Below are 27,872 nucleotides of genomic sequence, written 5' to 3'. Positions count from 1 at the left end.
CCACCATCCTTTGGTATTCAGTGGAAAGGGGCCAGGAGATGAGCGCGGATGTTCTAGAAGAGTTAGGAGAGGTACCTACAGAGACTGTCACCTGCCTTGTGCCTGCTCCAGCTGTCCCCACGCTCAAAGATGCCTTCCCAGACAGCTGCCCTCTGGGCAAAGCTGGGGAAAAAGGCAAAAAAAAAAAAAAAAAAAAAAAAAAAAAAAGACAGCAGAGTCCTGTGCATACGAGGGATCAACAAACAAGCCCCATAATCTTCTCTTGTTGCAGGCGAAGGACAAGGACTCTCTGAGAGATCTGATAGTCAACCTTTGCCCCTCCACCCTCATGAGCCTGCAGGATGTCTCGCAGGTCTGGCATTTTCAGAGCAGGTCACAGTTTCCCCCGTGCAAATCCCCCAGGGAGGTTTCTCCCCCAAAGCCCTCTGCACCCTGAGGGGTACAGAGGCATAGAAAGGAGCAGAGGCTGCAGTGGGAAGGGGCTCTGGCCACCTCCTGGCCATGGCAGATGGGTGTGGGGATTCTTCCCTGAGGCTGCTGGGAGGGACCCCTCCCTGTGTGTGGCATCTGAGGGGATGGTTGCAGCCCAGTGGCAGCACCATCCTCCCCTCTGTTCCCTGCAGACAGAAAAAATCTTGAGGTGCATCCACAGAAACGTGGAGGAAGTGTGCACCGAACCAGGGCAGTTCCTCCTGAGATCCGTGCTTGGTCTGCTGAGCGAGTGCTGCCCTGAGGAAACAGTTCGGACCCTGCTGAGGATCAGTCCCTCCTGTGACAAGTATGAGCCCCAAGAGCCCTGGGGACTTGCTCCATAGCCCAGGCACAGCACAGTGGCCAAGGCAGCCCTGCTAACAGAGTGTTCTGGCTTGCAGCGCTGCACTGGCCATGTGGGAGATGCTGCTGTCCCTGCCCAGCACTTCAGAGACAATTCTTGACAGGCTGTTCGGTGTGATCCAGGGCTGGAGAACAAAATGTGCTATCCCATCTGTGAGTGACCAGAGCAGCTCTTGCTCACGACTTCAAGGCAGGGCAACGATGGCTCGACGTGCAGCCCTGGGGCTTTGGCAGTGCCCCAGCAGCTTCCTTGCACTGAGAGCTGTCCCTGTGTCTTTCCGCAGGCAAGCCAGGTCCTGTACAGGCTCAGCCAGCGGCCCCGCTGCCAGGGGATCCTGGAAGCGCTCTTCCCCAGGCTCCTCATGAGCTTGATCTACAAGCTTTCCCTGGCTGCAGTGATGCTGGAGCAGGAGCAGCCTGACTCTGATCAACCCGTCCCTTTGGGGTGCGCCATCCCCTTCCCCTGCCGTTCCTTCCCCTGGGCCCTCGGCCAGGGCCCCTGCTCTGTGTGTAACCGGACCTTGCTCTGCACACAGGCTGGCAGTGGAGGGCATTAAAGTTCTGCTGCACGCTGCTGGCTGTCAAGGGCACATCGAGAACATCCAGAAGGAGGGCGGCTGGGACATGATGCTGCAAGCAGAGACCCTCGAGAGAGGAATCAGTTTGCTGGCCAGGTGAGAGCCCTTTGTAGCCAGCAGTGCCTCGGCAGCCCCATCCCCGGGGGCAGCCCCATCCCCCAGGCACCCAGGCCCCGGGCTGCAGCCGCAGCGCTGGCCAGGGAGCGATCCGAATGGCAAGGGGCGCTCCTTGCCTGGGGAGAGAGCAGGGCGCAGTCAGCAGCAAGTGCTGTGGAGGCTGTGGCTGGGGGCAAAGGCGTGTCCTGGCCTGGGCTGTCCTGGCTGGGCTGGGCAGGGCAATCCCAGCAAGGCTTTGCCTGCCCTGCTCACTGCCAGCACTGCTTTTCTTGCCCTGCCCTGCCCAGAGAGCTGAGGAAGAGCCCGGCTGAGCAGCAAGCCTTCATGTTCCAGCACATGAAGGAGATTCTTACTCACAGGAGGGAATGGCAGATGAACTTTGCCATGACTTTCTATACTGAGGTAAGCCTGGTGGGCAGCAGTGCCTCTGCCAGGTGCTCCTGAAGCCGTCCCTCTGGCACAGGCGGCTGCCGCCGGGTGGGATGACAGTCCCTGGAGCTGGGACAGAGGGCTCTGCTGCCAGTCAGGCCCTGGGGCCTCCATCCAGCCCTTCCTGCTGGGGCAGTGCTCAGCACCCCAGCGTGTCCACAGGCAGGGCTGCCCCCCGGAGGGGCTGTGTCAGCCCCCAGGCCCCGAGCTGGCAGTGGTAGCCAGGAGCTGCAGAGTGCCAGGGTCCTGCAGCTCTGCCCGTCTCTCACCGCTGTTGTTCTTTCAGCTTCTGGGCTGCCAGGGCCTCGGAAAGGATCCGAGTGACGTGCGCCTCCTCTGCTCCTACCTGAGCCACGGCAGGCAGACAGTCCGTCTGCGGGCACTCGGGGGCTTGGTGGCGCTCTCAGGAGATCCGCGGATGGTGAGCGAGGCGTAGTCAGGCGGAGCCGCCTTGGCAGCCTGGGGCTGGGGCAGGGGTAACGCGCTGGCTTGGGCCTGGCTGAGAGGAAGGATGTAGCTGCCAGCAGAGAGAGGGGTGGCTGAGCAGGGGCCACAGAGCCTTTGCTCTCCTTGCTCTCTCCTTCATCCCCATCGGCACGCGCAGCGCCTGCCGGGAAGCTGGGTGGGAGGCTGGTGCTCAGCACGCGGGGCGTTTGTGCCAGGCTGCTCCTCCACTGCTCCACCCTCTCAGAAATTCTCTGTTTCCTCCAGGCAAGAGAAATGCGGGGCAGCTCTCTGCTGGAGAGCATCCTGACGTGCCTGAAGGATCCATCCACAGACGTCAGGATGAAGGCCTTGCTCTTCTTCCGGACCATGATGGGTCAGCTGAAGAGGAAAGAGGCCAGCCCCATCGCTCTGCTGCTGGTGGAGAAGCTCCCAGCCCTCTTTGGTGATGTAAGGCTGATGTGGGAGCCTGACCCCGTCGAGGGGCATGGGGCAGGGACAGCTGCCCTCCAGCCCAGCCCCGCTGGCAGCACTTGGGCAGGGCTGCTGCCCTCCTCACGCCCCTGGGCTCTGCTGGGAGGGCTGCTGGGCTCTGCACCCAGCACGGCTTCTCCTTGGCCTCAGCCTCTAGAGTTACACTTTGCTGCAGTCACGCTCTCTTCCTTCCTTCCTTCCCTTCCCACCAGGAGTCCAGCCAGGTTCAAGAGCTCTCCCTCCGCCTCTTTGAAGACACGCTGAAGGCTGCGGTGCGGAGAGACAAGGCAGAGATGAAGGACGCGACACGCCGGGTCGCGCTCTCGCTCTTCCTGCACATGAATGCTGAGAGCAGGAGTATGGCTGAGGTAGAGAGTTGAAAGCTGAGCACCTGCTTTGCCCTTCCTTCCCTCTGCCCCAGCCCTGGCAGCAACAGCTCATCAGCTCTCGCCCATTTCTCTTGTGCTGGCTGTGAGAGTGCTATAGCTGAGGTGGTGGCTGCCTCGTGTCCCTGCCTCGGGCACTGAAGCCCAGGCATTCAGGCTCTGTCCCCAGCTGCCTCTTCCCATAAGTAGCTGGGGACAGCTGGCAGCCTTGCCAAGAGGAGGGGGAGGACAGGTCTCCTTCTCTGAGCTGTGGTGCCAGCTCCCACCTGCTGCTGTTTTGCAGGCCTCTGGCAAAGGCCTCCTCATCTGTGCCAAGTTCCTGGGCTGGAGGAAGCTGAAGAGGGTTATTAAGAAGAAGAGGACCTGGCTGATTGGAGAGACTTTGGTGAGGACAACCCCCAGGTGCCAGGGCCTGGGCTGGACAAGGGATGCCCCATGTGCCCAGGGTGTGGCTGTGCCTGGGGGGGAAGGGGTGGGATGGGCAGAGGGACTGCTCTGGCACACGGGGGGAATGGGGGAGGGAGGAACGGTCTGTGCCAGCCCCGTGACATGACCTCGGGCACTCTCCAGCTGAAGCAGGAGAGGAGCAGGGTGGAAGACTACCTGTACTTCAGCCTGCCCTACCTGTGGGACTCTCAGACCAGCGTGAGATTGGAGGCCATCAGGTTCATGGGTGAGCCACAGCCCCCGGGGACCCTCTTCTGGCAGCCCGGCTCCAGCCCGCGGCGCTGCCCTGGCAGGCAGGAGCAGCCCTGTGGCTGTCCCGGGCAGGGCCCTGGCCTCCGGCTGCCCCCTCTGCCCTGGCCTGGCCTGGCCTGGCCAGGCCTTGGTGGCCGGCCGCCTGGCTCAGTGTCAGCAGCGCCCTCGGGGACTTGCCCAGGGCCATCCCTGCGGAGTGCTGGGCAGGAGGGCGTGCGGCCGAGCTGGCCGGGCCGGGGGGCTGTGCTGCCGCAGTGCTGGGGAGGGGGAGGTCTGACGGGAGCTCTGTGCACAGGGACTGCTGCGCAGCACCTGGGGAGGAATCCATCCCAACGGACGATGGAGGTTGTGTGGGATGGTGAGTAGGGTCAGAGGGGTGCTGGTGGGGCAGGGGAGAGAGCCTGGGCAGGGTGCTGCCATTTCTGGCTCTGCTGCAGGGAAAGGAGGGAGAAGCTGTGACTGTCCCATCCCTGTTCCTCCCAGTCAGGGAAAGAGAGGGATGGGGCTTGCATAGAAGGGTCTGTGCAGACAGCAGGGTTTCACCACCGCTCGCCTTCTTTCCTTCTTTCTGTCTGTCTGTCTGTCTGTCTGTCTGTCTGTCTGCTGCAGCCCTCAAGCGCTGTGATGATGACCTTGATGCCTCAGTCAGGTCCCTAGCAGGTCAGACCTTGCGCATCCTGCAGACTGTGAGGGAGCTGGAGAGATCAAGACGGTCCTTCCGAGGCCTGTGCTTCTCCTGCTGATGAGATGGGTCAAGGACAATCTTGCTGCCCCCGTCTTCCTGACGGTACTGTCACCACTGCCCCATCATGGCCCCGAGAACACTCCTGTCCCCTGGCTCTCCCACTTAAACCTCCCTAATGTCATCCCAGGCGGAGGAAGTGGCTGTGCTGGGGTGAAGGTCCTGGTGGGATGATGATCCCCAAGCCTGCAGAGCACACAGCATTTGTCCTGGCCTCTCCTGCTACCTGCGCATCAGCTTAGCCCTGTGAGTGCCCTGGCCCCAGCTTGCTGGACAGCCAGGTTACCCTTCTTTAGGGTGGTGCTGCAAGGAGGCACAGGGCAGAAGGGAGTCAGGGTTTAACTCAGCAGAGCTCTTATAAACCGCAGCACTGCTTTGTCTTCAGGGCTTTGTTTGGCAGCTGCAGGAAGAAGGCAGAGTGTAAAATGGAGGGCGTTCCACCTGGAATGATGAGCCTCGTCACCAAGCACACCTCCACGGGGCCAGCCCTGGTCACAGCCGAGGGTGAGGATGAACATTTGCTCCTCGCAGCAGTCCTGCTCAGTGTCATGGGCATCATCAGCTGGTGCTGAGTTCTTACAGCCCACGTACAGGTGAGGAATTGCATCAGCAGCCGGAGACTCCCAGCTGATTCCAACTCTCCCAAGAGAGTGAGAAGCAGCTGCTGCATTCCTCTTCTGTCACTTCCAGGAGGTCACCAGGGTGTCTGCAGAGTTTTTGACCTCTCCCACAGAGACCTAGAGCAGCTCGAGTCACGCGGCTGAGCGCACGCCCAAACAAGATACCCTCTTGGAGGCTTGTTTGGATTCATCACGAGCTGCCCAAGAGGCTACAGGAGGTTCCAGCCTTGCTGGGCAGGGCCCGTGTCACCGTGTGGGCCCAGGTGGCTTGGGACAGCTGGGCAGGGCAGAGCTGAGCCAGAGCTGCTCTCCTTGTCTCCTCAGAGCAGCGGGACGTGCAGCCTCCTGGCCTCTGGCATAGCTTCCAATAGGTCGAAGAGGTCCCCAAATAAAACGTGGCGTTTGGAAAGCACAGCATGTGGTGAAATCTGTTGTATGGGACCTGGGCTCTGATCCTGGGACCGATGGGTGATCCTGGGCTCAGCGCATCACAGAATCCTAGGAGTTTTTCGGGCTCCATTTTCTCACCTCTCTGGTGATTGTAAATGCAGAACACTCTGCATCCCTACAGTGTCACGGTCAGGCTGTTCAGCGGCAGCTTCCCTCCGAGACATCTGGGGAAAAAGGAAACCTGTCTGTGGTTTGATGATTCTCATGTAGTCTGCCTCTGAGCGGTGCTGTGGAGCTCCAGCTTTGTGTGCAGTTCTGCGTTGTGCCCTGCAGAGGAAGAAGAGGAAGTGTTGCTGCCCAGCTCGTCTCTGTGCAGCCCCTGAGGACGCAGTGTCCTGGCTGAGTCCCCTCCGTGTCAGAGCCCCGCAGCAGCCCCGGCCGTGAGCAGCCGGGCCGGGCACTCGGGCTGATGCCCTGCAGCTGGGCAGGGGCCGTGTCCTGGGGGTGGGGGTGGGAAATTCCTGGGGCGGGGGGCACAAAAGCTGCCGTGAGCACAGCCCCTCCCGGGTTCCCGTTCCTCTTAGCAAACAGCAGCTCCTCTGTGTGGGGCTGGGGGCTCCTTCCTGCAGCAGCTTTTCAAGAAGGTCCTTCTGGGGCATCTGAGAGGAAGCGAAAAGCAGGACTCTGATACAAATGGTGATTTAAACCTCTTGAGTCTGATTGTTGCCTGTTGATTGGGGGTGTTGGGCAAGGGGCATTGGCTTTGTTGTGTGTGACATCAATGCTCTGTTTTGCGGAACACTGGGCATTGGCTCTACCTGGTTACCTGTGGCAATATCTGTTGAACTGTTAGGGTTTTTCTTTTTATGGGAAACTACACACCCTCCCTTCAAACCAAGCTGAGTCCATCAGAGTTTGGAGGTTTTGGAAATGGCTGTCCCTCTTTCTGTATGTTTGTGTTGCAAGGGTGCTTTCTTCTCAGTAGGCATAGATGCAGCTGTTGGAATTGTAACACAAGCGTGGCCACCACTCGAGCTTTGAGAGTGGCTTTTACTGATGTGCCTTGGCCAGTAGTGGCCCAGGTCACTGTTCTCTCAGAGCCTGCAAGAAGCAGTGCTGCTTCCCCCTCCTGACCCAGGGGGACAGGGAGTGGGGGTTTCGGATCAGTTCCCCTCAGGTTGCCCCTGTGGGCAGGCAGTGAAGAAAGGCAGCTGAGCCCTGTGTTACTGAAGGCACAGCAAAGATGGAGCATGCGGGGGAGAGCTCTGATGAAGGGGAGAGATCAAATCCTGTCCAAAGGGCGAGAAGAGAGTCTTCTGTAAAGGTTGAGCAGGAAATCCTTGTGAGGTAGCTCTTCCCTCCCTCATCACGAGAGGAGGAATTAGATTTGGAGAAACAATCCCTTTCTTCTGAAGGGCTTGTGAAGCGTACAGAGGACTTTGGCTGGCATGATGGGACATGCCATGAGCTGACATGTGGTGGTGCTACCTTTGCAACCAGGAGAAGGTGGGATAGATAGCCTAGCACTGGCTTGAGCGTATGAACTGCAGGCTGCGAGCCCCAAACCAGAAGCCTTGTCCCAGAAGATGTCTGCACCAACCTCTCAGTGAAAGGTGTTACAGTCCTGGAACAAACCCATTCTGAGCCGCAACTGCAAGCTACATAACCACCCCTGTTGACAGTGGAAGATAGCTGAGAGATTAGAGGGGCTCTGCCAACAGCCAGCTGGAGGAAAGGGAAAACAGAGCTTCTGGGGGAGTGTGGATCTTAATAGGAACCTTCCAGTATCTGAAGAGGACTTACAGGAAGGCTGGAGAAGGACTGGTGGCAAGGGTCTGTACTTGTAGCATGAGGGGCAATGGTTTTCAACTAGAGAACAGTAGATTCAGGCTGGATGTTAGAAAAAAGCTCTTTCCCATGAGAGTAGCGGAGAAAGGGAACAAGTTTGTCAAGGAGGTAGCTGAGGCCTAAATCCTGGAGCTCTTCAAGGTGAGGCTTGATGAGGCTCTGAGCAACCTGATGATCTAGTTGTGGATGTCCCTACTTCTTGCAGGGGGGTTTAGACTAGATGACCTCTAGAGGTCACTTCCAACTCAAAGGAATGTCTGAATCGGCAGCTGTGTAGCTTGCCTGGTAGCAAGCCTTTGGAGGAGGTAAGAATATGATGCAGCTTCTGTTGGAAGGCAGGTTTGGCATTGAGAGAAGCAAGGTCAAGGGACTTGGTCAAGAGATGCAGTTGTTGGGAATCAACTGGCAAGATGGATGCAGCCCCATGCCTGTGGATGTGGTGAACAAGGTAACAGCTGTGTCTGCCTCTGTCAGTAAGGAGGAGAGAGAGGCTGCCTTGGGTGTTGTGTGTGTCTGGAGGATGCCTGTTCCATGGTACAGTGACGTGGTGAAGCCTCTCTCTAGAGTCACTCAGAAAAGAAACTCTTTTGTATGGGTCCCTGAACAAGCTGGGGAGAGTCTGGCAGAAAGGTCCACAGGAGACTGGACAGGGATGGCTGGAAACCCATCCCAGACTTCATGCTGCTGCCTGCAATGCCAATCTGGGCCTAGAAAGGAAAAATTGGTGGCAGGCTGGGATCCCAGAGGGGAGTGGGTCAGAGACTGGAGCTAATTTGGAAAGTAACCTAAGAGCTGACTGAGCCACAGAGCACAGTACAGAGTGGGCCTATCCCCTTCCTTACCACGCAGCAGCCTCTGCCATAATGGCCTGGTAAAAAGCACCCTGGAAGCAAGGGGTGGTGGAAGGTTCAAAAACCGGGACAAACATTTAGCGCAAGCCCTCTGGTTAGTTAAGAGCAGGGGATGGATCAACGGAGCCAGCCCTGGCCAGTCTGACGTTCTACAGACAGGGGAAGGGGATGAGGTCCCTGCTGTAAGTGAGAGGAACCTCCTGGGACAAGCTGTGTGGATTTCTTCACCCCTGAGCAAAGGCAACGCCACTTGTGGGGTCTTGTCTGCTCAGACAACGCCCCTGGGCGTTCCCTGGAGAGTGACGCCAGCAAACCGGCGATCACAAATAATTCTAAAATAACCACTTGAAGCTCTATTTCTCAGTTTATGTTGTATTTATTGATAATTCTGTCAAAATCAGGCTAGCCTGGTTTATACAGAGCATAACGGGTAACACAGGATTTTAATGATTTTGCAAAATAAACAGATTTACTTTCACAGAAAAGCTCACCTTAGCTGAGGCTTTAAATAGGAAGGCAATTCAGAAGGACTGGCTACAACCTCAACTTGTGAGGGGAAAAAAATGAGGGATTTTTTTGAGACATGATGGACAAGAATGCCACCCTCTGGGAAATTCCTGTATTTACTTGATGTTAGTTCTAAAATACGGTAGGCAAACTTCCATTTTGATTGGAGCAGGATCACTCATGTCCAAAAAGTAGGTAAAAAGCTGAGGACGGCTGACTTAGGATGTTTGAACAGTGCTTGAATGTTTGAAGCAAGAGCTGCTGCCCTGGCCACGGGACTGCGGGGACTGCATCCCCTCCTTTTATGCCATCTCCTCCCAAGGCTGAGACACCTCTTCTACACCTTCCCCCCAGAGAGCTTGTGCGTGCAGCCCCCCGGGTGCCTGTGCTGTCATAGTTGGGTGTGGATGTTCCAGTACCTGCCTGCACACACCTGGCCCGGGTGCCGGGTGACAATGGGACCCCTTTGTTACATCATTGGTGACACCCCCGGGCCCCGGGTACCTTCCTAGTGCCGGGGTGGCCCTGGCTCAGTGTCCAAGAGGACAGCGATCAGGTCAGACAGGAGCAGAGAGCTGCCTAGGAGCCCTGAGCCATGTCTGGCCTTTTTGTGTCTCGTGAGAGCCGCCGTGGTTCCCAAGGGGACCGCGGCAATTCCCAGGGGCTGCTCCGTCCCCAAGAGAGGTAAGAGCCAGGGGCTGGGGCTGGGGCTGGGTGGGCACCGTGGGGTCAAATGTGAGGGGTCGTGAAAGGCCTTTGTGGTTTGTCCATCGGGAGCTTCTGCCCAGCCCCTGAGGGCTGTGGTTCTTCACAGGCTGCCCATGAGCCTCCATCCCCAGGAGATTCACTGCCCCGTGCAGAGCCCGTCCCAGACATCTCCCTGCCCCCACGCAGCCCCCTTGGCCCCACGGGCTCTCCCCGCAGGCCGTGCAGCCTTGGGGCCAGCAGCACTGCCACCCCCATGCCCACCCCCCGTGGCCTCTCCTCCTTCCGCAGGACCGAGCAGAGGTCCAGGAGCCGTCTCCGGCTGGCCTGGGTGGAGGATGAGGTGGAAGAGGTCAGTCTCCCCATCCCAGAGAAGGAGGTCCAGCTGATGGAGACAGGTGAGTGAGGGGCGTTTGGCTGCTTTGCTGTGCTCCTGCACGGCAGCGGCTGCTGGGCACGTCCCCGGCCTCTTCCGTGCCAGTCCCCTCTTTGGGTCCCCCGGCCCAGGGCTGGCTCTGTCCTCGGGAGCTGGCACGGGGCTGGGTGCCGGGTAGGGCCCTTCAGTTACTCCTGCCAGCACCTTCAGCTCACCCTCCTCCCTTGCTTTGTTAGATTCCAGTCCTGATGCCACCATCCTTTGGTATTCAGTGGAAAGGGGCCAGGAGATGAGCGCGGATGTTCTAGAAGAGTTAGGAGAGGTACCTACAGAGACTGTCACCTGCCTTGTGCCTGCTCCAGCTGCCCCCACGCTCAAAGATGCCTTCCCAGACAGCTGCCCTCTGGGCAAAGCTGGGGAAAAAGGCAAAAAAAAAAAAAAAAAAAAAAAAAAAAAAAAAAGACAGCAGAGTCCTGTGCATACGAGGGATCAACAAACAAGCCCCATAATCTTCTCTTGTTGCAGGCGAAGGACAAGGACTCTCTGAGAGATCTGATAGTCAACCTTTGCCCCTCCACCCTCATGAGCCTGCAGGATGTCTCGCAGGTCTGGCATTTTCAGAGCAGGTCACAGTTTCCCCCGTGCAAATCCCCCAGGGAGGTTTCTCCCCCAAAGCCCTCTGCACCCTGAGGGGTACAGAGGCATAGAAAGGAGCAGAGGCTGCAGTGGGAAGGGGCTCTGGCCACCTCCTGGCCATGGCAGATGGGTGTGGGGATTCTTCCCTGAGGCTGCTGGGAGGGACCCCTCCCTGTGTGTGGCATCTGAGGGGATGGTTGCAGCCCAGTGGCAGCACCATCCTCCCCTCTGTTCCCTGCAGACAGAAAAAATCTTGAGGTGCATCCACAGAAACGTGGAGGAAGTGTGCACCGAACCAGGGCAGTTCCTCCTGAGATCCGTGCTTGGTCTGCTGAGCGAGTGCTGCCCTGAGGAAACAGTTCGGACCCTGCTGAGGATCAGTCCCTCCTGTGACAAGTATGAGCCCCAAGAGCCCTGGGGACTTGCTCCATAGCCCAGGCACAGCACAGTGGCCAAGGCAGCCCTGCTAACAGAGTGTTCTGGCTTGCAGCGCTGCGCTGGCCATGTGGGAGATGCTGCTGTCCCTGCCCAGCACTTCAGAGACAATTCTTGACAGGCTGTTCGGTGTGATCCAGGGCTGGAGAACAAAATGTGCTATCCCATCTGTGAGTGACCAGAGCAGCTCTTGCTCACGACTTCAAGGCAGGGCAACGATGGCTCGACGTGCAGCCCTGGGGCTTTGGCAGTGCCCCAGCAGCTTCCTTGCACTGAGAGCTGTCCCTGTGTCTTTCCGCAGGCAAGCCAGGTCCTGTACAGGCTCAGCCAGCGGCCCCGCTGCCAGGGGATCCTGGAAGCGCTCTTCCCCAGGCTCCTCATGAGCTTGATCTACAAGCTTTCCCTGGCTGCAGTGATGCTGGAGCAGGAGCAGCCTGACTCTGATCAACCCGTCCCTTTGGGGTGCGCCATCCCCTTCCCCTGCCGTTCCTTCCCCTGGGCCCTCGGCCAGGGCCCCTGCTCTGTGTGTAACCGGACCTTGCTCTGCACACAGGCTGGCAGTGGAGGGCATTAAAGTTCTGCTGCACGCTGCTGGCTGTCAAGGGCACATCGAGAACATCCAGAAGGAGGGCGGCTGGGACATGATGCTGCAAGCAGAGACCCTCGAGAGAGGAATCAGTTTGCTGGCCAGGTGAGAGCCCTTTGTAGCCAGCAGTGCCTCGGCAGCCCCATCCCCGGGGGCAGCCCCATCCCCCAGGCACCCAGGCCCCGGGCTGCAGCCGCAGCGCTGGCCAGGGAGCGATCCGAATGGCAAGGGGCGCTCCTTGCCTGGGGAGAGAGCAGGGCGCAGTCAGCAGCAAGTGCTGTGGAGGCTGTGGCTGGGGGCAAAGGCGTGTCCTGGCCTGGGCTGTCCTGGCTGGGCTGGGCAGGGCAATCCCAGCAAGGCTTTGCCTGCCCTGCTCACTGCCAGCACTGCTTTTCTTGCCCTGCCCTGCCCAGAGAGCTGAGGAAGAGCCCGGCTGAGCAGCAAGCCTTCATGTTCCAGCACATGAAGGAGATTCTTACTCACAGGAGGGAATGGCAGATGAACTTTGCCATGACTTTCTATACTGAGGTAAGCCTGGTGGGCAGCAGTGCCTCTGCCAGGTGCTCCTGAAGCCGTCCCTCTGGCACAGGCGGCTGCCGCCGGGTGGGATGACAGTCCCTGGAGCTGGGACAGAGGGCTCTGCTGCCAGTCAGGCCCTGGGGCCTCCATCCAGCCCTTCCTGCTGGGGCAGTGCTCAGCACCCCAGCGTGTCCACAGGCAGGGCTGCCCCCCGGAGGGGCTGTGTCAGCCCCCAGGCCCCGAGCTGGCAGTGGTAGCCAGGAGCTGCAGAGTGCCAGGGTCCTGCAGCTCTGCCCGTCTCTCACCGCTGTTGTTCTTTCAGCTTCTGGGCTGCCAGGGCCTCGGAAAGGATCCGAGTGACGTGCGCCTCCTCTGCTCCTACCTGAGCCACGGCAGGCAGACAGTCCGTCTGCGGGCACTCGGGGGCTTGGTGGCGCTCTCAGGAGATCCGCGGATGGTGAGCGAGGCGTAGTCAGGCGGAGCCGCCTTGGCAGCCTGGGGCTGGGGCAGGGGTAACGCGCTGGCTTGGGCCTGGCTGAGAGGAAGGATGTAGCTGCCAGCAGAGAGAGGGGTGGCTGAGCAGGGGCCACAGAGCCTTTGCTCTCCTTGCTCTCTCCTTCATCCCCATCGGCACGCGCAGCGCCTGCCGGGAAGCTGGGTGGGAGGCTGGTGCTCAGCACGCGGGGCGTTTGTGCCAGGCTGCTCCTCCACTGCTCCACCCTCTCAGAAATTCTCTGTTTCCTCCAGGCAAGAGAAATGCGGGGCAGCTCTCTGCTGGAGAGCATCCTGACGTGCCTGAAGGATCCATCCACAGACGTCAGGATGAAGGCCTTGCTCTTCTTCCGGACCATGATGGGTCAGCTGAAGAGGAAAGAGGCCAGCCCCATCGCTCTGCTGCTGGTGGAGAAGCTCCCAGCCCTCTTTGGTGATGTAAGGCTGATGTGGGAGCCTGACCCCGTCGAGGGGCATGGGGCAGGGACAGCTGCCCTCCAGCCCAGCCCCGCTGGCAGCACTTGGGCAGGGCTGCTGCCCTCCTCACGCCCCTGGGCTCTGCTGGGAGGGCTGCTGGGCTCTGCACCCAGCACGGCTTCTCCTTGGCCTCAGCCTCTAGAGTTACACTTTGCTGCAGTCACGCTCTCTTCCTTCCTTCCTTCCCTTCCCACCAGGAGTCCAGCCAGGTTCAAGAGCTCTCCCTCCGCCTCTTTGAAGACACGCTGAAGGCTGCGGTGCGGAGAGACAAGGCAGAGATGAAGGACGCGACACGCCGGGTCGCGCTCTCGCTCTTCCTGCACATGAATGCTGAGAGCAGGAGTATGGCTGAGGTAGAGAGTTGAAAGCTGAGCACCTGCTTTGCCCTTCCTTCCCTCTGCCCCAGCCCTGGCAGCAACAGCTCATCAGCTCTCGCCCATTTCTCTTGTGCTGGCTGTGAGAGTGCTATAGCTGAGGTGGTGGCTGCCTCGTGTCCCTGCCTCGGGCACTGAAGCCCAGGCATTCAGGCTCTGTCCCCAGCTGCCTCTTCCCATAAGTAGCTGGGGACAGCTGGCAGCCTTGCCAAGAGGAGGGGGAGGACAGGTCTCCTTCTCTGAGCTGTGGTGCCAGCTCCCACCTGCTGCTGTTTTGCAGGCCTCTGGCAAAGGCCTCCTCATCTGTGCCAAGTTCCTGGGCTGGAGGAAGCTGAAGAGGGTTATTAAGAAGAAGAGGACCTGGCTGATTGGAGAGACTTTGGTGAGGACAACCCCCAGGTGCCAGGGCCTGGGCTGGACAAGGGATGCCCCATGTGCCCAGGGTGTGGCTGTGCCTGGGGGGGAAGGGGTGGGATGGGCAGAGGGACTGCTCTGGCACACGGGGGGAATGGGGGAGGGAGGAACGGTCTGTGCCAGCCCCGTGACATGACCTCGGGCACTCTCCAGCTGAAGCAGGAGAGGAGCAGGGTGGAAGACTACCTGTACTTCAGCCTGCCCTACCTGTGGGACTCTCAGACCAGCGTGAGATTGGAGGCCATCAGGTTCATGGGTGAGCCACAGCCCCCGGGGACCCTCTTCTGGCAGCCCGGCTCCAGCCCGCGGCGCTGCCCTGGCAGGCAGGAGCAGCCCTGTGGCTGTCCCGGGCAGGGCCCTGGCCTCCGGCTGCCCCCTCTGCCCTGGCCTGGCCTGGCCTGGCCAGGCCTTGGTGGCCGGCCGCCTGGCTCAGTGTCAGCAGCGCCCTCGGGGACTTGCCCAGGGCCATCCCTGCGGAGTGCTGGGCAGGAGGGCGTGCGGCCGAGCTGGCCGGGCCGGGGGGCTGTGCTGCCGCAGTGCTGGGGAGGGGGAGGTCTGACGGGAGCTCTGTGCACAGGGACTGCTGCGCAGCACCTGGGGAGGAATCCATCCCAACGGACGATGGAGGTTGTGTGGGATGGTGAGTAGGGTCAGAGGGGTGCTGGTGGGGCAGGGGAGAGAGCCTGGGCAGGGTGCTGCCATTTCTGGCTCTGCTGCAGGGAAAGGAGGGAGAAGCTGTGACTGTCCCATCCCTGTTCCTCCCAGTCAGGGAAAGAGAGGGATGGGGCTTGCATAGAAGGGTCTGTGCAGACAGCAGGGTTTCACCACCGCTCGCCTTCTTTCTGTCTGTCTGTCTGTCTGTCTGTCTGTCTGTCTGTCTGTCTGCTGCAGCCCTCAAGCGCTGTGATGATGACCTTGATGCCTCAGTCAGGTCCCTAGCAGGTCAGACCTTGCGCATCCTGCAGACTGTGAGGGAGCTGGAGAGATCAAGACGGTCCTTCCGAGGCCTGTGCTTCTCCTGCTGATGAGATGGGTCAAGGACAATCTTGCTGCCCCCGTCTTCCTGACGGTACTGTCACCACTGCCCCATCATGGCCCCGAGAACACTCCTGTCCCCTGGCTCTCCCACTTAAACCTCCCTAATGTCATCCCAGGCGGAGGAAGTGGCTGTGCTGGGGTGAAGGTCCTGGTGGGATGATGATCCCCAAGCCTGCAGAGCACACAGCATTTGTCCTGGCCTCTCCTGCTACCTGCGCATCAGCTTAGCCCTGTGAGTGCCCTGGCCCCAGCTTGCTGGACAGCCAGGTTACCCTTCTTTAGGGTGGTGCTGCAAGGAGGCACAGGGCAGAAGGGAGTCAGGGTTTAACTCAGCAGAGCTCTTATAAACCGCAGCACTGCTTTGTCTTCAGGGCTTTGTTTGGCAGCTGCAGGAAGAAGGCAGAGTGTAAAATGGAGGGCGTTCCACCTGGAATGATGAGCCTCGTCACCAAGCACACCTCCACGGGGCCAGCCCTGGTCACAGCCGAGGGTGAGGATGAACATTTGCTCCTCGCAGCAGTCCTGCTCAGTGTCATGGGCATCATCAGCTGGTGCTGAGTTCTTACAGCCCACGTACAGGTGAGGAATTGCATCAGCAGCCGGAGACTCCCAGCTGATTCCAACTCTCCCAAGAGAGTGAGAAGCAGCTGCTGCATTCCTCTTCTGTCACTTCCAGGAGGTCACCAGGGTGTCTGCAGAGTTTTTGACCTCTCCCACAGAGACCTAGAGCAGCTCGAGTCACGCGGCTGAGCGCACGCCCAAACAAGATACCCTCTTGGAGGCTTGTTTGGATTCATCACGAGCTGCCCAAGAGGCTACAGGAGGTTCCAGCCTTGCTGGGCAGGGCCCGTGTCACCGTGTGGGCCCAGGTGGCTTGGGACAGCTGGGCAGGGCAGAGCTGAGCCAGAGCTGCTCTCCTTGTCTCCTCAGAGCAGCGGGACGTGCAGCCTCCTGGCCTCTGGCATAGCTTCCAATAGGTCGAAGAGGTCCCCAAATAAAACGTGGCGTTTGGAAAGCACAGCATGTGGTGAAATCTGTTGTATGGGACCTGGGCTCTGATCCTGGGACCGATGGGTGATCCTGGGCTCAGCACATCACAGAATCCTAGGAGTTTTTCGGGCTCCATTTTCTCACCTCTCTGGTGATTGTAAATGCAGAACACTCTGCATCCCTACAGTGTCACGGTCAGGCTGTTCAGCGGCAGCTTCCCTCCGAGACATCTGGGGAAAAAGGAAACCTGTCTGTGGTTTGATGATTCTCATGTAGTCTGCCTCTGAGCGGTGCTGTGGAGCTCCAGCTTTGTGTGCAGTTCTGCGTTGTGCCCTGCAGAGGAAGAAGAGGAAGTGTTGCTGCCCAGCTCGTCTCTGTGCAGCCCCTGAGGACGCAGTGTCCTGGCTGAGTCCCCTCCGTGTCAGAGCCCCGCAGCAGCCCCGGCCGTGAGCAGCCGGGCCGGGCACTCGGGCTGATGCCCTGCAGCTGGGCAGGGGCCGTGTCCTGGGGGCGGGGATGGGAAACTCCTGGGGCGGGGGGCACAAAAGCTGCCGTGAGCACAGCCCCTCCCGGGTTCCCGTTCCTCTTAGCAAACAGCAGCTCCTCTGTGTGGGGCTGGGGGCTCCTTCCTGCAGCAGCTTTTCAAGAAGGTCCTTCTGGGGCATCTGAGAGGAAGCGAAAAGCAGGACTCTGATACAAATGGTGATTTAAACCTCTTGAGTCTGATTGTTGCCTGTTGATTGGGGGTGTTGGGCAAGGGGCATTGGCTTTGTTGTGTGTGACATCAATGCTCTGTTTTGCAGAACACTGGGCATTGGCTCTACCTGGTTACCTGTGGCAATATCTGTTGAACTGTTAGGGTTTTTCTTTTTATGGGAAACTACACACCCTCCCTTCAAACCAAGCTGAGTCCATCAGAGTTTGGAGGTTTTGGAAATGGCTGTCCCTCTTTCTGTATGTTTGTGTTGCGAGGGTGCTTTCTTCTCAGTAGGCATAGATGCAGCTGTTGGAATTGTAACACAAGCGTGGCCACCGCTCGACCTTTGAGAGTGGCTTTTACTGATGTGCCTTGGCCAGTAGTGGCCCAGGTCACTGTTCTCTCAGAGCCTGCAAGAAGCAGTGCTGCTTCCCCCTCCTGACCCAGGGGGACAGGGAGTGGGGGTTTCGGATCAGTTCCCCTCAGGTTGCCCCTGTGGGCAGGCAGTGAAGAAAGGCAGCTGAGCCCTGTGTTACTGAAGGCACAGCAAAGATGGAGCATGCGGGGGAGAGCTCTGATGAAGGGGAGAGATCAAATCCTGTCCAAAGGGCGAGAAGAGAGTCTTCTGTAAAGGTTGAGCAGGAAATCCTTGTGAGGTAGCTCTTCCCTCCCTCATCACGAGAGGAGGAATTAGATTTGGAGAAACAATCCCTTTCTTCTGAAGGGCTTGTGAAGCGTACAGAGGACTTTGGCTGGCATGATGGGACATGCCATGAGCTGACATGTGGTGGTGCTACCTTTGCAACCAGGAGAAGGTGGGATAGATAGCCTAGCACTGGCTTGAGCGTATGAACTGCAGGCTGCGAGCCCCAAACCAGAAGCCTTGTCCCAGAAGATGTCTGCACCAACCTCTCAGTGAAAGGTGTTACAGTCCTGGAACAAACCCATTCTGAGCCGCAACTGCAAGCTACATAACCACCCCTGTTGACAGTGGAAGATAGCTGAGAGATTAGAGGGGCTCTGCCAACAGCCAGCTGGAGGAAAGGGAAAACAGAGCTTCTGGGGGAGTGTGGATCTTAATAGGAACCTTCCAGTATCTGAAGAGGACTTACAGGAAGGCTGGAGAAGGACTGGTGGCAAGGGTCTGTACTTGTAGCATGAGGGGCAATGGTTTTCAACTAGAGAACAGTAGATTCAGGCTGGATGTTAGAAAAAAGCTCTTTCCCATGAGAGTAGCGGAGAAAGGGAACAAGTTTGTCAAGGAGGTAGCTGAGGCCTAAATCCTGGAGCTCTTCAAGGTGAGGCTTGATGAGGCTCTGAGCAACCTGATGATCTAGTTGTGGATGTCCCTACTTCTTGCAGGGGGGTTTAGACTAGATGACCTCTAGAGGTCACTTCCAACTCAAAGGAATGTCTGAATCGGCAGCTGTGTAGCTTGCCTGGTAGCAAGCCTTTGGAGGAGGTAAGAATATGATGCAGCTTCTGTTGGAAGGCAGGTTTGGCATTGAGAGAAGCAAGGTCAAGGGACTTGGTCAAGAGATGCAGTTGTTGGGAATCAACTGGCAAGATGGATGCAGCCCCATGCCTGTGGATGTGGTGAACAAGGTAACAGCTGTGTCTGCCTCTGTCAGTAAGGAGGAGAGAGAGGCTGCCTTGGGTGTTGTGTGTGTCTGGAGGATGCCTGTTCCATGGTACAGTGACGTGGTGAAGCCTCTCTCTAGAGTCACTCAGAAAAGAAACTCTTTTGTATGGGTCCCTGAACAAGCTGGGGAGAGTCTGGCAGAAAGGTCCACAGGAGACTGGACAGGGATGGCTGGAAACCCATCCCAGACTTCATGCTGCTGCCTGCAATGCCAATCTGGGCCTAGAAAGGAAAAATTGGTGGCAGGCTGGGATCCCAGAGGGGAGTGGGTCAGAGACTGGAGCTAATTTGGAAAGTAACCTAAGAGCTGACTGAGCCACAGAGCACAGTACAGAGTGGGCCTATCCCCTTCCTTACCACGCAGCAGCCTCTGCCATAATGGCCTGGTAAAAAGCACCCTGGAAGCAAGGGGTGGTGGAAGGTTCAAAAACCGGGACAAACATTTAGCGCAAGCCCTCTGGTTAGTTAAGAGCAGGGGATGGATCAACGGAGCCAGCCCTGGCCAGTCTGACGTTCTACAGACAGGGGAAGGGGATGAGGTCCCTGCTGTAAGTGAGAGGAACCTCCTGGGACAAGCTGTGTGGATTTCTTCACCCCTGAGCAAAGGCAACGCCACTTGTGGGGTCTTGTCTGCTCAGACAACGCCCCTGGGCGTTCCCTGGAGAGTGACGCCAGCAAACCGGCGATCACAAATAATTCTAAAATAACCACTTGAAGCTCTATTTCTCAGTTTATGTTGTATTTATTGATAATTCTGTCAAAATCAGGCTAGCCTGGTTTATACAGAGCATAACGGGTAACACAGGATTTTAATGATTTTGCAAAATAAACAGATTTACTTTCACAGAAAAGCTCACCTTAGCTGAGGCTTTAAATAGGAAGGCAATTCAGAAGGACTGGCTACAACCTCAACTTGTGAGGGGAAAAAAATGAGGGATTTTTTTGAGACATGATGGACAAGAATGCCACCCTCTGGGAAATTCCTGTATTTACTTGATGTTAGTTCTAAAATACGGTAGGCAAACTTCCATTTTGATTGGAGCAGGATCACTCATCTCCAAAAAGTGGGTAAAAAGCTGAGGACGGCTGACTTAGGATGTTTGAACAGTGCTTGAATGTTTGAAGCAAGAGCTGCTGCCCTGGCCACGGGACTGCGGGGACTGCATCCCCTCCTTTTATGCCATCTCCTCCCAAGGCTGAGACACCTCTTCTACACCTTCCCCCCAGAGAGCTTGTGCGTGCAGCCCCCCGGGTGCCTGTGCTGTCATAGTTGGGTGTGGATGTTCCAGTACCTGCCTGCACACACCTGGCCCGGGTGCCGGGTGACAATGGGACCCCTTTGTTACATCATTGGTGACACCCCCGGGCCCCGGGTACCTTCCTAGTGCCGGGGTGGCCCTGGCTCAGTGTCCAAGAGGACAGCGATCAGGTCAGACAGGAGCAGAGAGCTGCCTAGGAGCCCTGAGCCATGTCTGGCCTTTTTGTGTCTCGTGAGAGCCGCCGTGGTTCCCAAGGGGACCGCGGCAATTCCCAGGGGCTGCTCCGTCCCCAAGAGAGGTAAGAGCCAGGGGCTGGGGCTGGGGCTGGGTGGGCACCGTGGGGTCAAATGTGAGGGGTCGTGAAAGGCCTTTGTGGTTTGTCCATCGGGAGCTTCTGCCCAGCCCCTGAGGGCTGTGGTTCTTCACAGGCTGCCCATGAGCCTCCATCCCCAGGAGATTCACTGCCCCGTGCAGAGCCCATCCCAGACATCTCCCTGCCCCCACGCAGCCCCCTTGGCCCCACGGGCTCTCCCCGCAGGCCGTGCAGCCTTGGGGCCAGCAGCACTGCCACCCCCATGCCCACCCCCCGTGGCCTCTCCTCCTTCCGCAGGACCGAGCAGAGGTCCAGGAGCCGTCTCCGGCTGGCCTGGGTGGAGGATGAGGTGGAAGAGGTCAGTCTCCCCATCCCAGAGAAGGAGGTCCAGCTGATGGAGACAGGTGAGTGAGGGGCGTTTGGCTGCTTTGCTGTGCTCCTGCACGGCAGCGGCTGCTGGGCACGTCCCCGGCCTCTTCCGTGCCAGTCCCCTCTTTGGGTCCCCCGGCCCAGGGCTGGCTCTGTCCTCGGGAGCTGGCACGGGGCTGGGTGCCGGGTAGGGCCCTTCAGTTACTCCTGCCAGCACCTTCAGCTCACCCTCCTCCCTTGCTTTGTTAGATTCCAGTCCTGATGCCACCATCCTTTGGTATTCAGTGGAAAGGGGCCAGGAGATGAGCGCGGATGTTCTAGAAGAGTTAGGAGAGGTACCTACAGAGACTGTCACCTGCCTTGTGCCTGCTCCAGCTGCCCCCACGCTCAAAGATGCCTTCCCAGACAGCTGCCCTCTGGGCAAAGCTGGGGAAAAAGGCAAAAAAAAAAAAAAAAAAAAAAAAAAAAAAAAGACAGCAGAGTCCTGTGCATACGAGGGATCAACAAACAAGCCCCATAATCTTCTCTTGTTGCAGGCGAAGGACAAGGACTCTCTGAGAGATCTGATAGTCAACCTTTGCCCCTCCACCCTCATGAGCCTGCAGGATGTCTCGCAGGTCTGGCATTTTCAGAGCAGGTCACAGTTTCCCCCGTGCAAACCCCCCAGGGAGGTTTCTCCCCCAAAGCCCTCTGCACCCTGAGGGGTACAGAGGCATAGAAAGGAGCAGAGGCTGCAGTGGGAAGGGGCTCTGGCCACCTCCTGGCCATGGCAGATGGGTGTGGGGATTCTTCCCTGAGGCTGCTGGGAGGGACCCCTCCCTGTGTGTGGCATCTGAGGGGATGGTTGCAGCCCAGTGGCAGCACCATCCTCCCCTCTGTTCCCTGCAGACAGAAAAAATCTTGAGGTGCATCCACAGAAACGTGGAGGAAATGTGCACCGAACCAGGGCAGTTCCTCCTGAGATCCGTGCTTGGTCTGCTGAGCGAGTGCTGCCCTGAGGAAACAGTTCGGACCCTGCTGAGGATCAGTCCCTCCTGTGACAAGTATGAGCCCCAAGAGCCCTGGGGACTTGCTCCATAGCCCAGGCACAGCACAGCGGCCAAGGCAGCCCTGCTAACAGAGTGTTCTGGCTTGCAGCGCTGCGCTGGCCATGTGGGAGATGCTGCTGTCCCTGCCCAGCACTTCAGAGACAATTCTTGACAGGCTGTTCGGTGTGATCCAGGGCTGGAGAACAAAATGTGCTATCCCATCTGTGAGTGACCAGAGCAGCTCTTGCTCACGACTTCAAGGCAGGGCAACGATGGCTCGACGTGCAGCCCTGGGGCTTTGGCAGTGCCCCAGCAGCTTCCTTGCACTGAGAGCTGTCCCTGTGTCTTTCCGCAGGCAAGCCAGGTCCTGTACAGGCTCAGCCAGCGGCCCCGCTGCCAGGGGATCCTGGAAGCGCTCTTCCCCAGGCTCCTCATGAGCTTGATCTACAAGCTTTCCCTGGCTGCAGTGATGCTGGAGCAGGAGCAGCCTGACTCTGATCAACCCGTCCCTTTGGGGTGCGCCATCCCCTTCCCCTGCCGTTCCTTCCCCTGGGCCCTCGGCCAGGGCCCCTGCTCTGTGTGTAACCGGACCTTGCTCTGCACACAGGCTGGCAGTGGAGGGCATTAAAGTTCTGCTGCACGCTGCTGGCTGTCAAGGGCACATCGAGAACATCCAGAAGGAGGGCGGCTGGGACATGATGCTGCAAGCAGAGACCCTCGAGAGAGGAATCAGTTTGCTGGCCAGGTGAGAGCCCTTTGTAGCCAGCAGTGCCTCGGCAGCCCCATCCCCGGGGGCAGCCCCATCCCCCAGGCACCCAGGCCCCGGGCTGCAGCCGCAGCGCTGGCCAGGGAGCGATCCGAATGGCAAGGGGCGCTCCTTGCCTGGGGAGAGAGCAGGGCGCAGTCAGCAGCAAGTGCTGTGGAGGCTGTGGCTGGGGGCAAAGGCGTGTCCTGGCCTGGGCTGTCCTGGCTGGGCTGGGCAGGGCAATCCCAGCAAGGCTTTGCCTGCCCTGCTCACTGCCAGCACTGCTTTTCTTGCCCTGCCCTGCCCAGAGAGCTGAGGAAGAGCCCGGCTGAGCAGCAAGCCTTCATGTTCCAGCACATGAAGGAGATTCTTACTCACAGGAGGGAATGGCAGATGAACTTTGCCATGACTTTCTATACTGAGGTAAGCCTGGTGGGCAGCAGTGCCTCTGCCAGGTGCTCCTGAAGCCGTCCCTCTGGCACAGGCGGCTGCCGCCGGGTGGGATGACAGTCCCTGGAGCTGGGACAGAGGGCTCTGCTGCCAGTCAGGCCCTGGGGCCTCCATCCAGCCCTTCCTGCTGGGGCAGTGCTCAGCACCCCAGCGTGTCCACAGGCAGGGCTGCCCCCCGGAGGGGCTGTGTCAGCCCCCAGGCCCCGAGCTGGCAGTGGTAGCCAGGAGCTGCAGAGTGCCAGGGTCCTGCAGCTCTGCCCGTCTCTCACCGCTGTTGTTCTTTCAGCTTCTGGGCTGCCAGGGCCTCGGAAAGGATCCGAGTGACGTGCGCCTCCTCTGCTCCTACCTGAGCCACGGCAGGCAGACAGTCCGTCTGCGGGCACTCGGGGGCTTGGTGGCGCTCTCAGGAGATCCGCGGATGGTGAGCGAGGCGTAGTCAGGCGGAGCCGCCTTGGCAGCCTGGGGCTGGGGCAGGGGTAACGCGCTGGCTTGGGCCTGGCTGAGAGGAAGGATGTAGCTGCCAGCAGAGAGAGGGGTGGCTGAGCAGGGGCCACAGAGCCTTTGCTCTCCTTGCTCTCTCCTTCATCCCCATCGGCACGCGCAGCGCCTGCCGGGAAGCTGGGTGGGAGGCTGGTGCTCAGCACGCGGGGCGTTTGTGCCAGGCTGCTCCTCCACTGCTCCACCCTCTCAGAAATTCTCTGTTTCCTCCAGGCAAGAGAAATGCGGGGCAGCTCTCTGCTGGAGAGCATCCTGACGTGCCTGAAGGATCCATCCACAGACGTCAGGATGAAGGCCTTGCTCTTCTTCCGGACCATGATGGGTCAGCTGAAGAGGAAAGAGGCCAGCCCCATCGCTCTGCTGCTGGTGGAGAAGCTCCCAGCCCTCTTTGGTGATGTAAGGCTGATGTGGGAGCCTGACCCCGTCGAGGGGCATGGGGCAGGGACAGCTGCCCTCCAGCCCAGCCCCGCTGGCAGCACTTGGGCAGGGCTGCTGCCCTCCTCACGCCCCTGGGCTCTGCTGGGAGGGCTGCTGGGCTCTGCACCCAGCACGGCTTCTCCTTGGCCTCAGCCTCTAGAGTTACACTTTGCTGCAGTCACGCTCTCTTCCTTCCTTCCTTCCCTTCCCACCAGGAGTCCAGCCAGGTTCAAGAGCTCTCCCTCCGCCTCTTTGAAGACACGCTGAAGGCTGCGGTGCGGAGAGACAAGGCAGAGATGAAGGACGCGACACGCCGGGTCGCGCTCTCGCTCTTCCTGCACATGAATGCTGAGAGCAGGAGTATGGCTGAGGTAGAGAGTTGAAAGCTGAGCACCTGCTTTGCCCTTCCTTCCCTCTGCCCCAGCCCTGGCAGCAACAGCTCATCAGCTCTCGCCCATTTCTCTTGTGCTGGCTGTGAGAGTGCTATAGCTGAGGTGGTGGCTGCCTCGTGTCCCTGCCTCGGGCACTGAAGCCCAGGCATTCAGGCTCTGTCCCCAGCTGCCTCTTCCCATAAGTAGCTGGGGACAGCTGGCAGCCTTGCCAAGAGGAGGGGGAGGACAGGTCTCCTTCTCTGAGCTGTGGTGCCAGCTCCCACCTGCTGCTGTTTTGCAGGCCTCTGGCAAAGGCCTCCTCATCTGTGCCAAGTTCCTGGGCTGGAGGAAGCTGAAGAGGGTTATTAAGAAGAAGAGGACCTGGCTGATTGGAGAGACTTTGGTGAGGACAACCCCCAGGTGCCAGGGCCTGGGCTGGACAAGGGATGCCCCATGTGCCCAGGGTGTGGCTGTGCCTGGGGGGGAAGGGGTGGGATGGGCAGAGGGACTGCTCTGGCACACGGGGGGAATGGGGGAGGGAGGAACGGTCTGTGCCAGCCCCGTGACATGACCTCGGGCACTCTCCAGCTGAAGCAGGAGAGGAGCAGGGTGGAAGACTACCTGTACTTCAGCCTGCCCTACCTGTGGGACTCTCAGACCAGCGTGAGATTGGAGGCCATCAGGTTCATGGGTGAGCCACAGCCCCCGGGGACCCTCTTCTGGCAGCCCGGCTCCAGCCCGCGGCGCTGCCCTGGCAGGCAGGAGCAGCCCTGTGGCTGTCCCGGGCAGGGCCCTGGCCTCCGGCTGCCCCCTCTGCCCTGGCCTGGCCTGGCCTGGCCAGGCCTTGGTGGCCGGCCGCCTGGCTCAGTGTCAGCAGCGCCCTCGGGGACTTGCCCAGGGCCATCCCTGCGGAGTGCTGGGCAGGAGGGCGTGCGGCCGAGCTGGCCGGGCCGGGGGGCTGTGCTGCCGCAGTGCTGGGGAGGGGGAGGTCTGACGGGAGCTCTGTGCACAGGGACTGCTGCGCAGCACCTGGGGAGGAATCCATCCCAACGGACGATGGAGGTTGTGTGGGATGGTGAGTAGGGTCAGAGGGGTGCTGGTGGGGCAGGGGAGAGAGCCTGGGCAGGGTGCTGCCATTTCTGGCTCTGCTGCAGGGAAAGGAGGGAGAAGCTGTGACTGTCCCATCCCTGTTCCTCCCAGTCAGGGAAAGAGAGGGATGGGGCTTGCATAGAAGGGTCTGTGCAGACAGCAGGGTTTCACCACCGCTCGCCTTCTTTCCTTCTTTCTGTCTGTCTGTCTGTCTGTCTGTCTGTCTGTCTGCTGCAGCCCTCAAGCGCTGTGATGATGACCTTGATGCCTCAGTCAGGTCCCTAGCAGGTCAGACCTTGCGCATCCTGCAGACTGTGAGGGAGCTGGAGAGATCAAGACGGTCCTTCCGAGGCCTGTGCTTCTCCTGCTGATGAGATGGGTCAAGGACAATCTTGCTGCCCCCGTCTTCCTGACGGTACTGTCACCACTGCCCCATCATGGCCCCGAGAACACTCCTGTCCCCTGGCTCTCCCACTTAAACCTCCCTAATGTCATCCCAGGCGGAGGAAGTGGCTGTGCTGGGGTGAAGGTCCTGGTGGGATGATGATCCCCAAGCCTGCAGAGCACACAGCATTTGTCCTGGCCTCTCCTGCTACCTGCGCATCAGCTTAGCCCTGTGAGTGCCCTGGCCCCAGCTTGCTGGACAGCCAGGTTACCCTTCTTTAGGGTGGTGCTGCAAGGAGGCACAGGGCAGAAGGGAGTCAGGGTTTAACTCAGCAGAGCTCTTATAAACCGCAGCACTGCTTTGTCTTCAGGGCTTTGTTTGGCAGCTGCAGGAAGAAGGCAGAGTGTAAAATGGAGGGCGTTCCACCTGGAATGATGAGCCTCGTCACCAAGCACACCTCCACGGGGCCAGCCCTGGTCACAGCCGAGGGTGAGGATGAACATTTGCTCCTCGCAGCAGTCCTGCTCAGTGTCATGGGCATCATCAGCTGGTGCTGAGTTCTTACAGCCCACGTACAGGTGAGGAATTGCATCAGCAGCCGGAGACTCCCAGCTGATTCCAACTCTCCCAAGAGAGTGAGAAGCAGCTGCTGCATTCCTCTTCTGTCACTTCCAGGAGGTCACCAGGGTGTCTGCAGAGTTTTTGACCTCTCCCACAGAGACCTAGAGCAGCTCGAGTCACGCGGCTGAGCGCACGCCCAAACAAGATACCCTCTTGGAGGCTTGTTTGGATTCATCACGAGCTGCCCAAGAGGCTACAGGAGGTTCCAGCCTTGCTGGGCAGGGCCCGTGTCACCGTGTGGGCCCAGGTGGCTTGGGACAGCTGGGCAGGGCAGAGCTGAGCCAGAGCTGCTCTCCTTGTCTCCTCAGAGCAGCGGGACGTGCAGCCTCCTGGCCTCTGGCATAGCTTCCAATAGGTCGAAGAGGTCCCCAAATAAAACGTGGCGTTTGGAAAGCACAGCATGTGGTGAAATCTGTTGTATGGGACCTGGGCTCTGATCCTGGGACCGATGGGTGATCCTGGGCTCAGCGCATCACAGAATCCTAGGAGTTTTTCGGGCTCCATTTTCTCACCTCTCTGGTGATTGTAAATGCAGAACACTCTGCATCCCTACAGTGTCACGGTCAGGCTGTTCAGCGGCAGCTTCCCTCCGAGACATCTGGGGAAAAAGGAAACCTGTCTGTGGTTTGATGATTCTCATGTAGTCTGCCTCTGAGCGGTGCTGTGGAGCTCCAGCTTTGTGTGCAGTTCTGCGTTGTGCCCTGCAGAGGAAGAAGAGGAAGTGTTGCTGCCCAGCTCGTCTCTGTGCAGCCCCTGAGGACGCAGTGTCCTGGCTGAGTCCCCTCCGTGTCAGAGCCCCGCAGCAGCCCCGGCCGTGAGCAGCCGGGCCGGGCACTCGGGCTGATGCCCTGCAGCTGGGCAGGGGCCGTGTCCTGGGGGCGGGGATGGGAAACTCCTGGGGCGGGGGGCACAAAAGCTGCCGTGAGCACAGCCCCTCCCGGGTTCCCGTTCCTCTTAGCAAACAGCAGCTCCTCTGTGTGGGGCTGGGGGCTCCTTCCTGCAGCAGCTTTTCAAGAAGGTCCTTCTGGGGCATCTGAGAGGAAGCGAAAAGCAGGACTCTGATACAAATGGTGATTTAAACCTCTTGAGTCTGATTGTTGCCTGTTGATTGGGGGTGTTGGGCAAGGGGCATTGGCTTTGTTGTGTGTGACATCAATGCTCTGTTTTGCAGAACACTGGGCATTGGCTCTACCTGGTTACCTGTGGCAATATCTGTTGAACTGTTAGGGTTTTTCTTTTTATGGGAAACTACACACCCTCCCTTCAAACCAAGCTGAGTCCATCAGAGTTTGGAGGTTTTGGAAATGGCTGTCCCTCTTTCTGCATGTTTGTGTTGCGAGGGTGCTTTCTTCTCAGTAGGCATAGATGCAGCTGTTGGAATTGTAACACAAGCGTGGCCACCGCTCGACCTTTGAGAGTGGCTTTTACTGATGTGCCTTGGCCAGTAGTGGCCCAGGTCACTGTTCTCTCAGAGCCTGCAAGAAGCAGTGCTGCTTCCCCCTCCTGACCCAGGGGGACAGGGAGTGGGGGTTTCGGATCAGTTCCCCTCAGGTTGCCCCTGTGGGCAGGCAGTGAAGAAAGGCAGCTGAGCCCTGTGTTACTGAAGGCACAGCAAAGATGGAGCATGCGGGGGAGAGCTCTGATGAAGGGGAGAGATCAAATCCTGTCCAAAGGGCGAGAAGAGAGTCTTCTGTAAAGGTTGAGCAGGAAATCCTTGTGAGGTAGCTCTTCCCTCCCTCATCACGAGAGGAGGAATTAGATTTGGAGAAACAATCCCTTTCTTCTGAAGGGCTTGTGAAGCGTACAGAGGACTTTGGCTGGCATGATGGGACATGCCATGAGCTGACATGTGGTGGTGCTACCTTTGCAACCAGGAGAAGGTGGGATAGATAGCCTAGCACTGGCCGGCTAGATAGCCTAGTCCTGCCAGCTGCTTCCCGGGAGCGCCGGTTTGCGGTGGTCCTGGGGTTCTCCCAGCCGCAATTCCTGGGTCTTGTTGTCTGGTGTCATTACCAACCCCGGGTGTG

At 58.9% G+C, this 27,872-nt stretch overlaps 5 protein-coding genes and 2 long non-coding RNA genes across 8 annotated transcripts; all 7 read left to right on the top strand.

Moving 5' to 3' along the window:
• The first annotated feature begins 275 nt into the window (after positions 1-275).
• LOC139800954 (maestro heat-like repeat-containing protein family member 7) lies at positions 276-2,056 on the top strand. The gene is made up of 5 exons (XM_071754597.1): positions 276-352; positions 624-778; positions 873-1,279; positions 1,371-1,508; positions 1,817-2,056. The coding sequence occupies exons 3-5, from the start codon at positions 1,197-1,199 to the stop codon at positions 1,971-1,973; spliced, it is 378 nt and encodes a 125-aa protein (XP_071610698.1). The 5' UTR covers positions 276-352; positions 624-778; positions 873-1,196; the 3' UTR covers positions 1,974-2,056.
• Positions 1,968-5,952, top strand: LOC139800953 (uncharacterized). The gene is made up of 8 exons (XM_071754596.1): positions 1,968-2,379; positions 2,670-2,852; positions 3,089-3,244; positions 3,546-3,647; positions 3,833-3,935; positions 4,257-4,319; positions 4,571-4,748; positions 4,834-5,952. Exons 1-7 carry the CDS (start codon positions 2,377-2,379, stop codon positions 4,702-4,704), a joined length of 744 nt encoding a protein of 247 aa, XP_071610697.1. The 5' UTR covers positions 1,968-2,376; the 3' UTR covers positions 4,705-4,748; positions 4,834-5,952.
• A 2,717-nt stretch (positions 5,953-8,669) lies between these two features.
• On the top strand, positions 8,670-10,424 carry LOC139800952 (uncharacterized). The gene is made up of 2 exons (XR_011728011.1): positions 8,670-9,603; positions 9,916-10,424. It is a non-coding gene; the product is annotated as an uncharacterized lncRNA (long non-coding RNA).
• Positions 10,425-10,529: 105 nt separating this feature from the next.
• Positions 10,530-16,008, top strand: LOC139800951 (uncharacterized). Of its 2 annotated transcripts, XM_071754593.1 has the most exons (12): positions 10,530-10,606; positions 10,878-11,032; positions 11,127-11,533; positions 11,625-11,762; positions 12,071-12,633; positions 12,924-13,106; positions 13,343-13,498; positions 13,800-13,901; positions 14,087-14,189; positions 14,511-14,573; positions 14,825-15,002; positions 15,088-16,008. In XM_071754593.1, the coding sequence occupies exons 5-11, from the start codon at positions 12,631-12,633 to the stop codon at positions 14,956-14,958; spliced, it is 744 nt and encodes a 247-aa protein (XP_071610694.1). In that variant the 5' UTR covers positions 10,530-10,606; positions 10,878-11,032; positions 11,127-11,533; positions 11,625-11,762; positions 12,071-12,630; the 3' UTR covers positions 14,959-15,002; positions 15,088-16,008. The 2 variants fall into 2 exon arrangements, with proteins under 2 accessions (XP_071610694.1, XP_071610695.1); XM_071754594.1 differs by having other exon boundaries at positions 11,127-11,762.
• Positions 16,009-18,923: 2,915 nt separating this feature from the next.
• Positions 18,924-20,678, top strand: LOC139800950 (uncharacterized). The gene is made up of 2 exons (XR_011728010.1): positions 18,924-19,857; positions 20,170-20,678. It is a non-coding gene; the product is annotated as an uncharacterized lncRNA (long non-coding RNA).
• A 103-nt stretch (positions 20,679-20,781) lies between these two features.
• Positions 20,782-22,562, top strand: LOC139800948 (maestro heat-like repeat-containing protein family member 7). Its single transcript, XM_071754592.1, has 4 exons — positions 20,782-21,284; positions 21,379-21,785; positions 21,877-22,014; positions 22,323-22,562. Exons 2-4 carry the CDS (start codon positions 21,703-21,705, stop codon positions 22,477-22,479), a joined length of 378 nt encoding a protein of 125 aa, XP_071610693.1. The 5' UTR covers positions 20,782-21,284; positions 21,379-21,702; the 3' UTR covers positions 22,480-22,562.
• LOC139800947 (uncharacterized) lies at positions 22,474-26,458 on the top strand. The gene is made up of 8 exons (XM_071754591.1): positions 22,474-22,885; positions 23,176-23,358; positions 23,595-23,750; positions 24,052-24,153; positions 24,339-24,441; positions 24,763-24,825; positions 25,077-25,254; positions 25,340-26,458. The coding sequence occupies exons 1-7, from the start codon at positions 22,883-22,885 to the stop codon at positions 25,208-25,210; spliced, it is 744 nt and encodes a 247-aa protein (XP_071610692.1). The 5' UTR covers positions 22,474-22,882; the 3' UTR covers positions 25,211-25,254; positions 25,340-26,458.
• Positions 26,459-27,872: the final 1,414 nt, after the last annotated feature.

Source organism: Heliangelus exortis, chromosome 11 (assembly GCF_036169615.1).
Source record: "Heliangelus exortis chromosome 11, bHelExo1.hap1, whole genome shotgun sequence".
In the NCBI taxonomy this organism is placed as follows: Eukaryota; Metazoa; Chordata; class Aves; order Apodiformes; family Trochilidae; genus Heliangelus; species Heliangelus exortis.
Note: the sequence above shows the minus strand (reverse complement) of the source record. Positions and strands in the feature narration are given on the sequence as shown.

Excerpts from the sequence above, each read along its gene's own strand:
- LOC139800947 (XM_071754591.1), top strand. Across the intron at positions 23,359-23,594 it reads TCCCAGCCCTCTTTGGTGAT|GAGTCCAGCCAGGTTCAAGA; the intron begins GTAAGGCTGATG and ends CCTTCCCACCAG. Across the intron at positions 24,154-24,338 it reads GGCTGATTGGAGAGACTTTG|CTGAAGCAGGAGAGGAGCAG; the intron begins GTGAGGACAACC and ends GGCACTCTCCAG.
- LOC139800951 (XM_071754593.1), top strand. Across the intron at positions 13,107-13,342 it reads TCCCAGCCCTCTTTGGTGAT|GAGTCCAGCCAGGTTCAAGA; the intron begins GTAAGGCTGATG and ends CCTTCCCACCAG. Across the intron at positions 13,499-13,799 it reads AGAGCAGGAGTATGGCTGAG|GCCTCTGGCAAAGGCCTCCT; the intron begins GTAGAGAGTTGA and ends GCTGTTTTGCAG.
- LOC139800954 (XM_071754597.1), top strand. The coding sequence starts at position 1,197 with ATGAGCTTGATCTACAAGCTTTCCCTGGCTGCAGTGATGCTGGAGCAG. Across the intron at positions 1,280-1,370 it reads GATCAACCCGTCCCTTTGGG|GCTGGCAGTGGAGGGCATTA; the intron begins GTGCGCCATCCC and ends CTCTGCACACAG. Across the intron at positions 1,509-1,816 it reads GGAATCAGTTTGCTGGCCAG|AGAGCTGAGGAAGAGCCCGG; the intron begins GTGAGAGCCCTT and ends TGCCCTGCCCAG.
- LOC139800953 (XM_071754596.1), top strand. Across the intron at positions 3,648-3,832 it reads GGCTGATTGGAGAGACTTTG|CTGAAGCAGGAGAGGAGCAG; the intron begins GTGAGGACAACC and ends GGCACTCTCCAG. Across the intron at positions 3,936-4,256 it reads GGAGGCCATCAGGTTCATGG|GGACTGCTGCGCAGCACCTG; the intron begins GTGAGCCACAGC and ends CTCTGTGCACAG.
- LOC139800948 (XM_071754592.1), top strand. The coding sequence starts at position 21,703 with ATGAGCTTGATCTACAAGCTTTCCCTGGCTGCAGTGATGCTGGAGCAG. Across the intron at positions 21,786-21,876 it reads GATCAACCCGTCCCTTTGGG|GCTGGCAGTGGAGGGCATTA; the intron begins GTGCGCCATCCC and ends CTCTGCACACAG. Across the intron at positions 22,015-22,322 it reads GGAATCAGTTTGCTGGCCAG|AGAGCTGAGGAAGAGCCCGG; the intron begins GTGAGAGCCCTT and ends TGCCCTGCCCAG.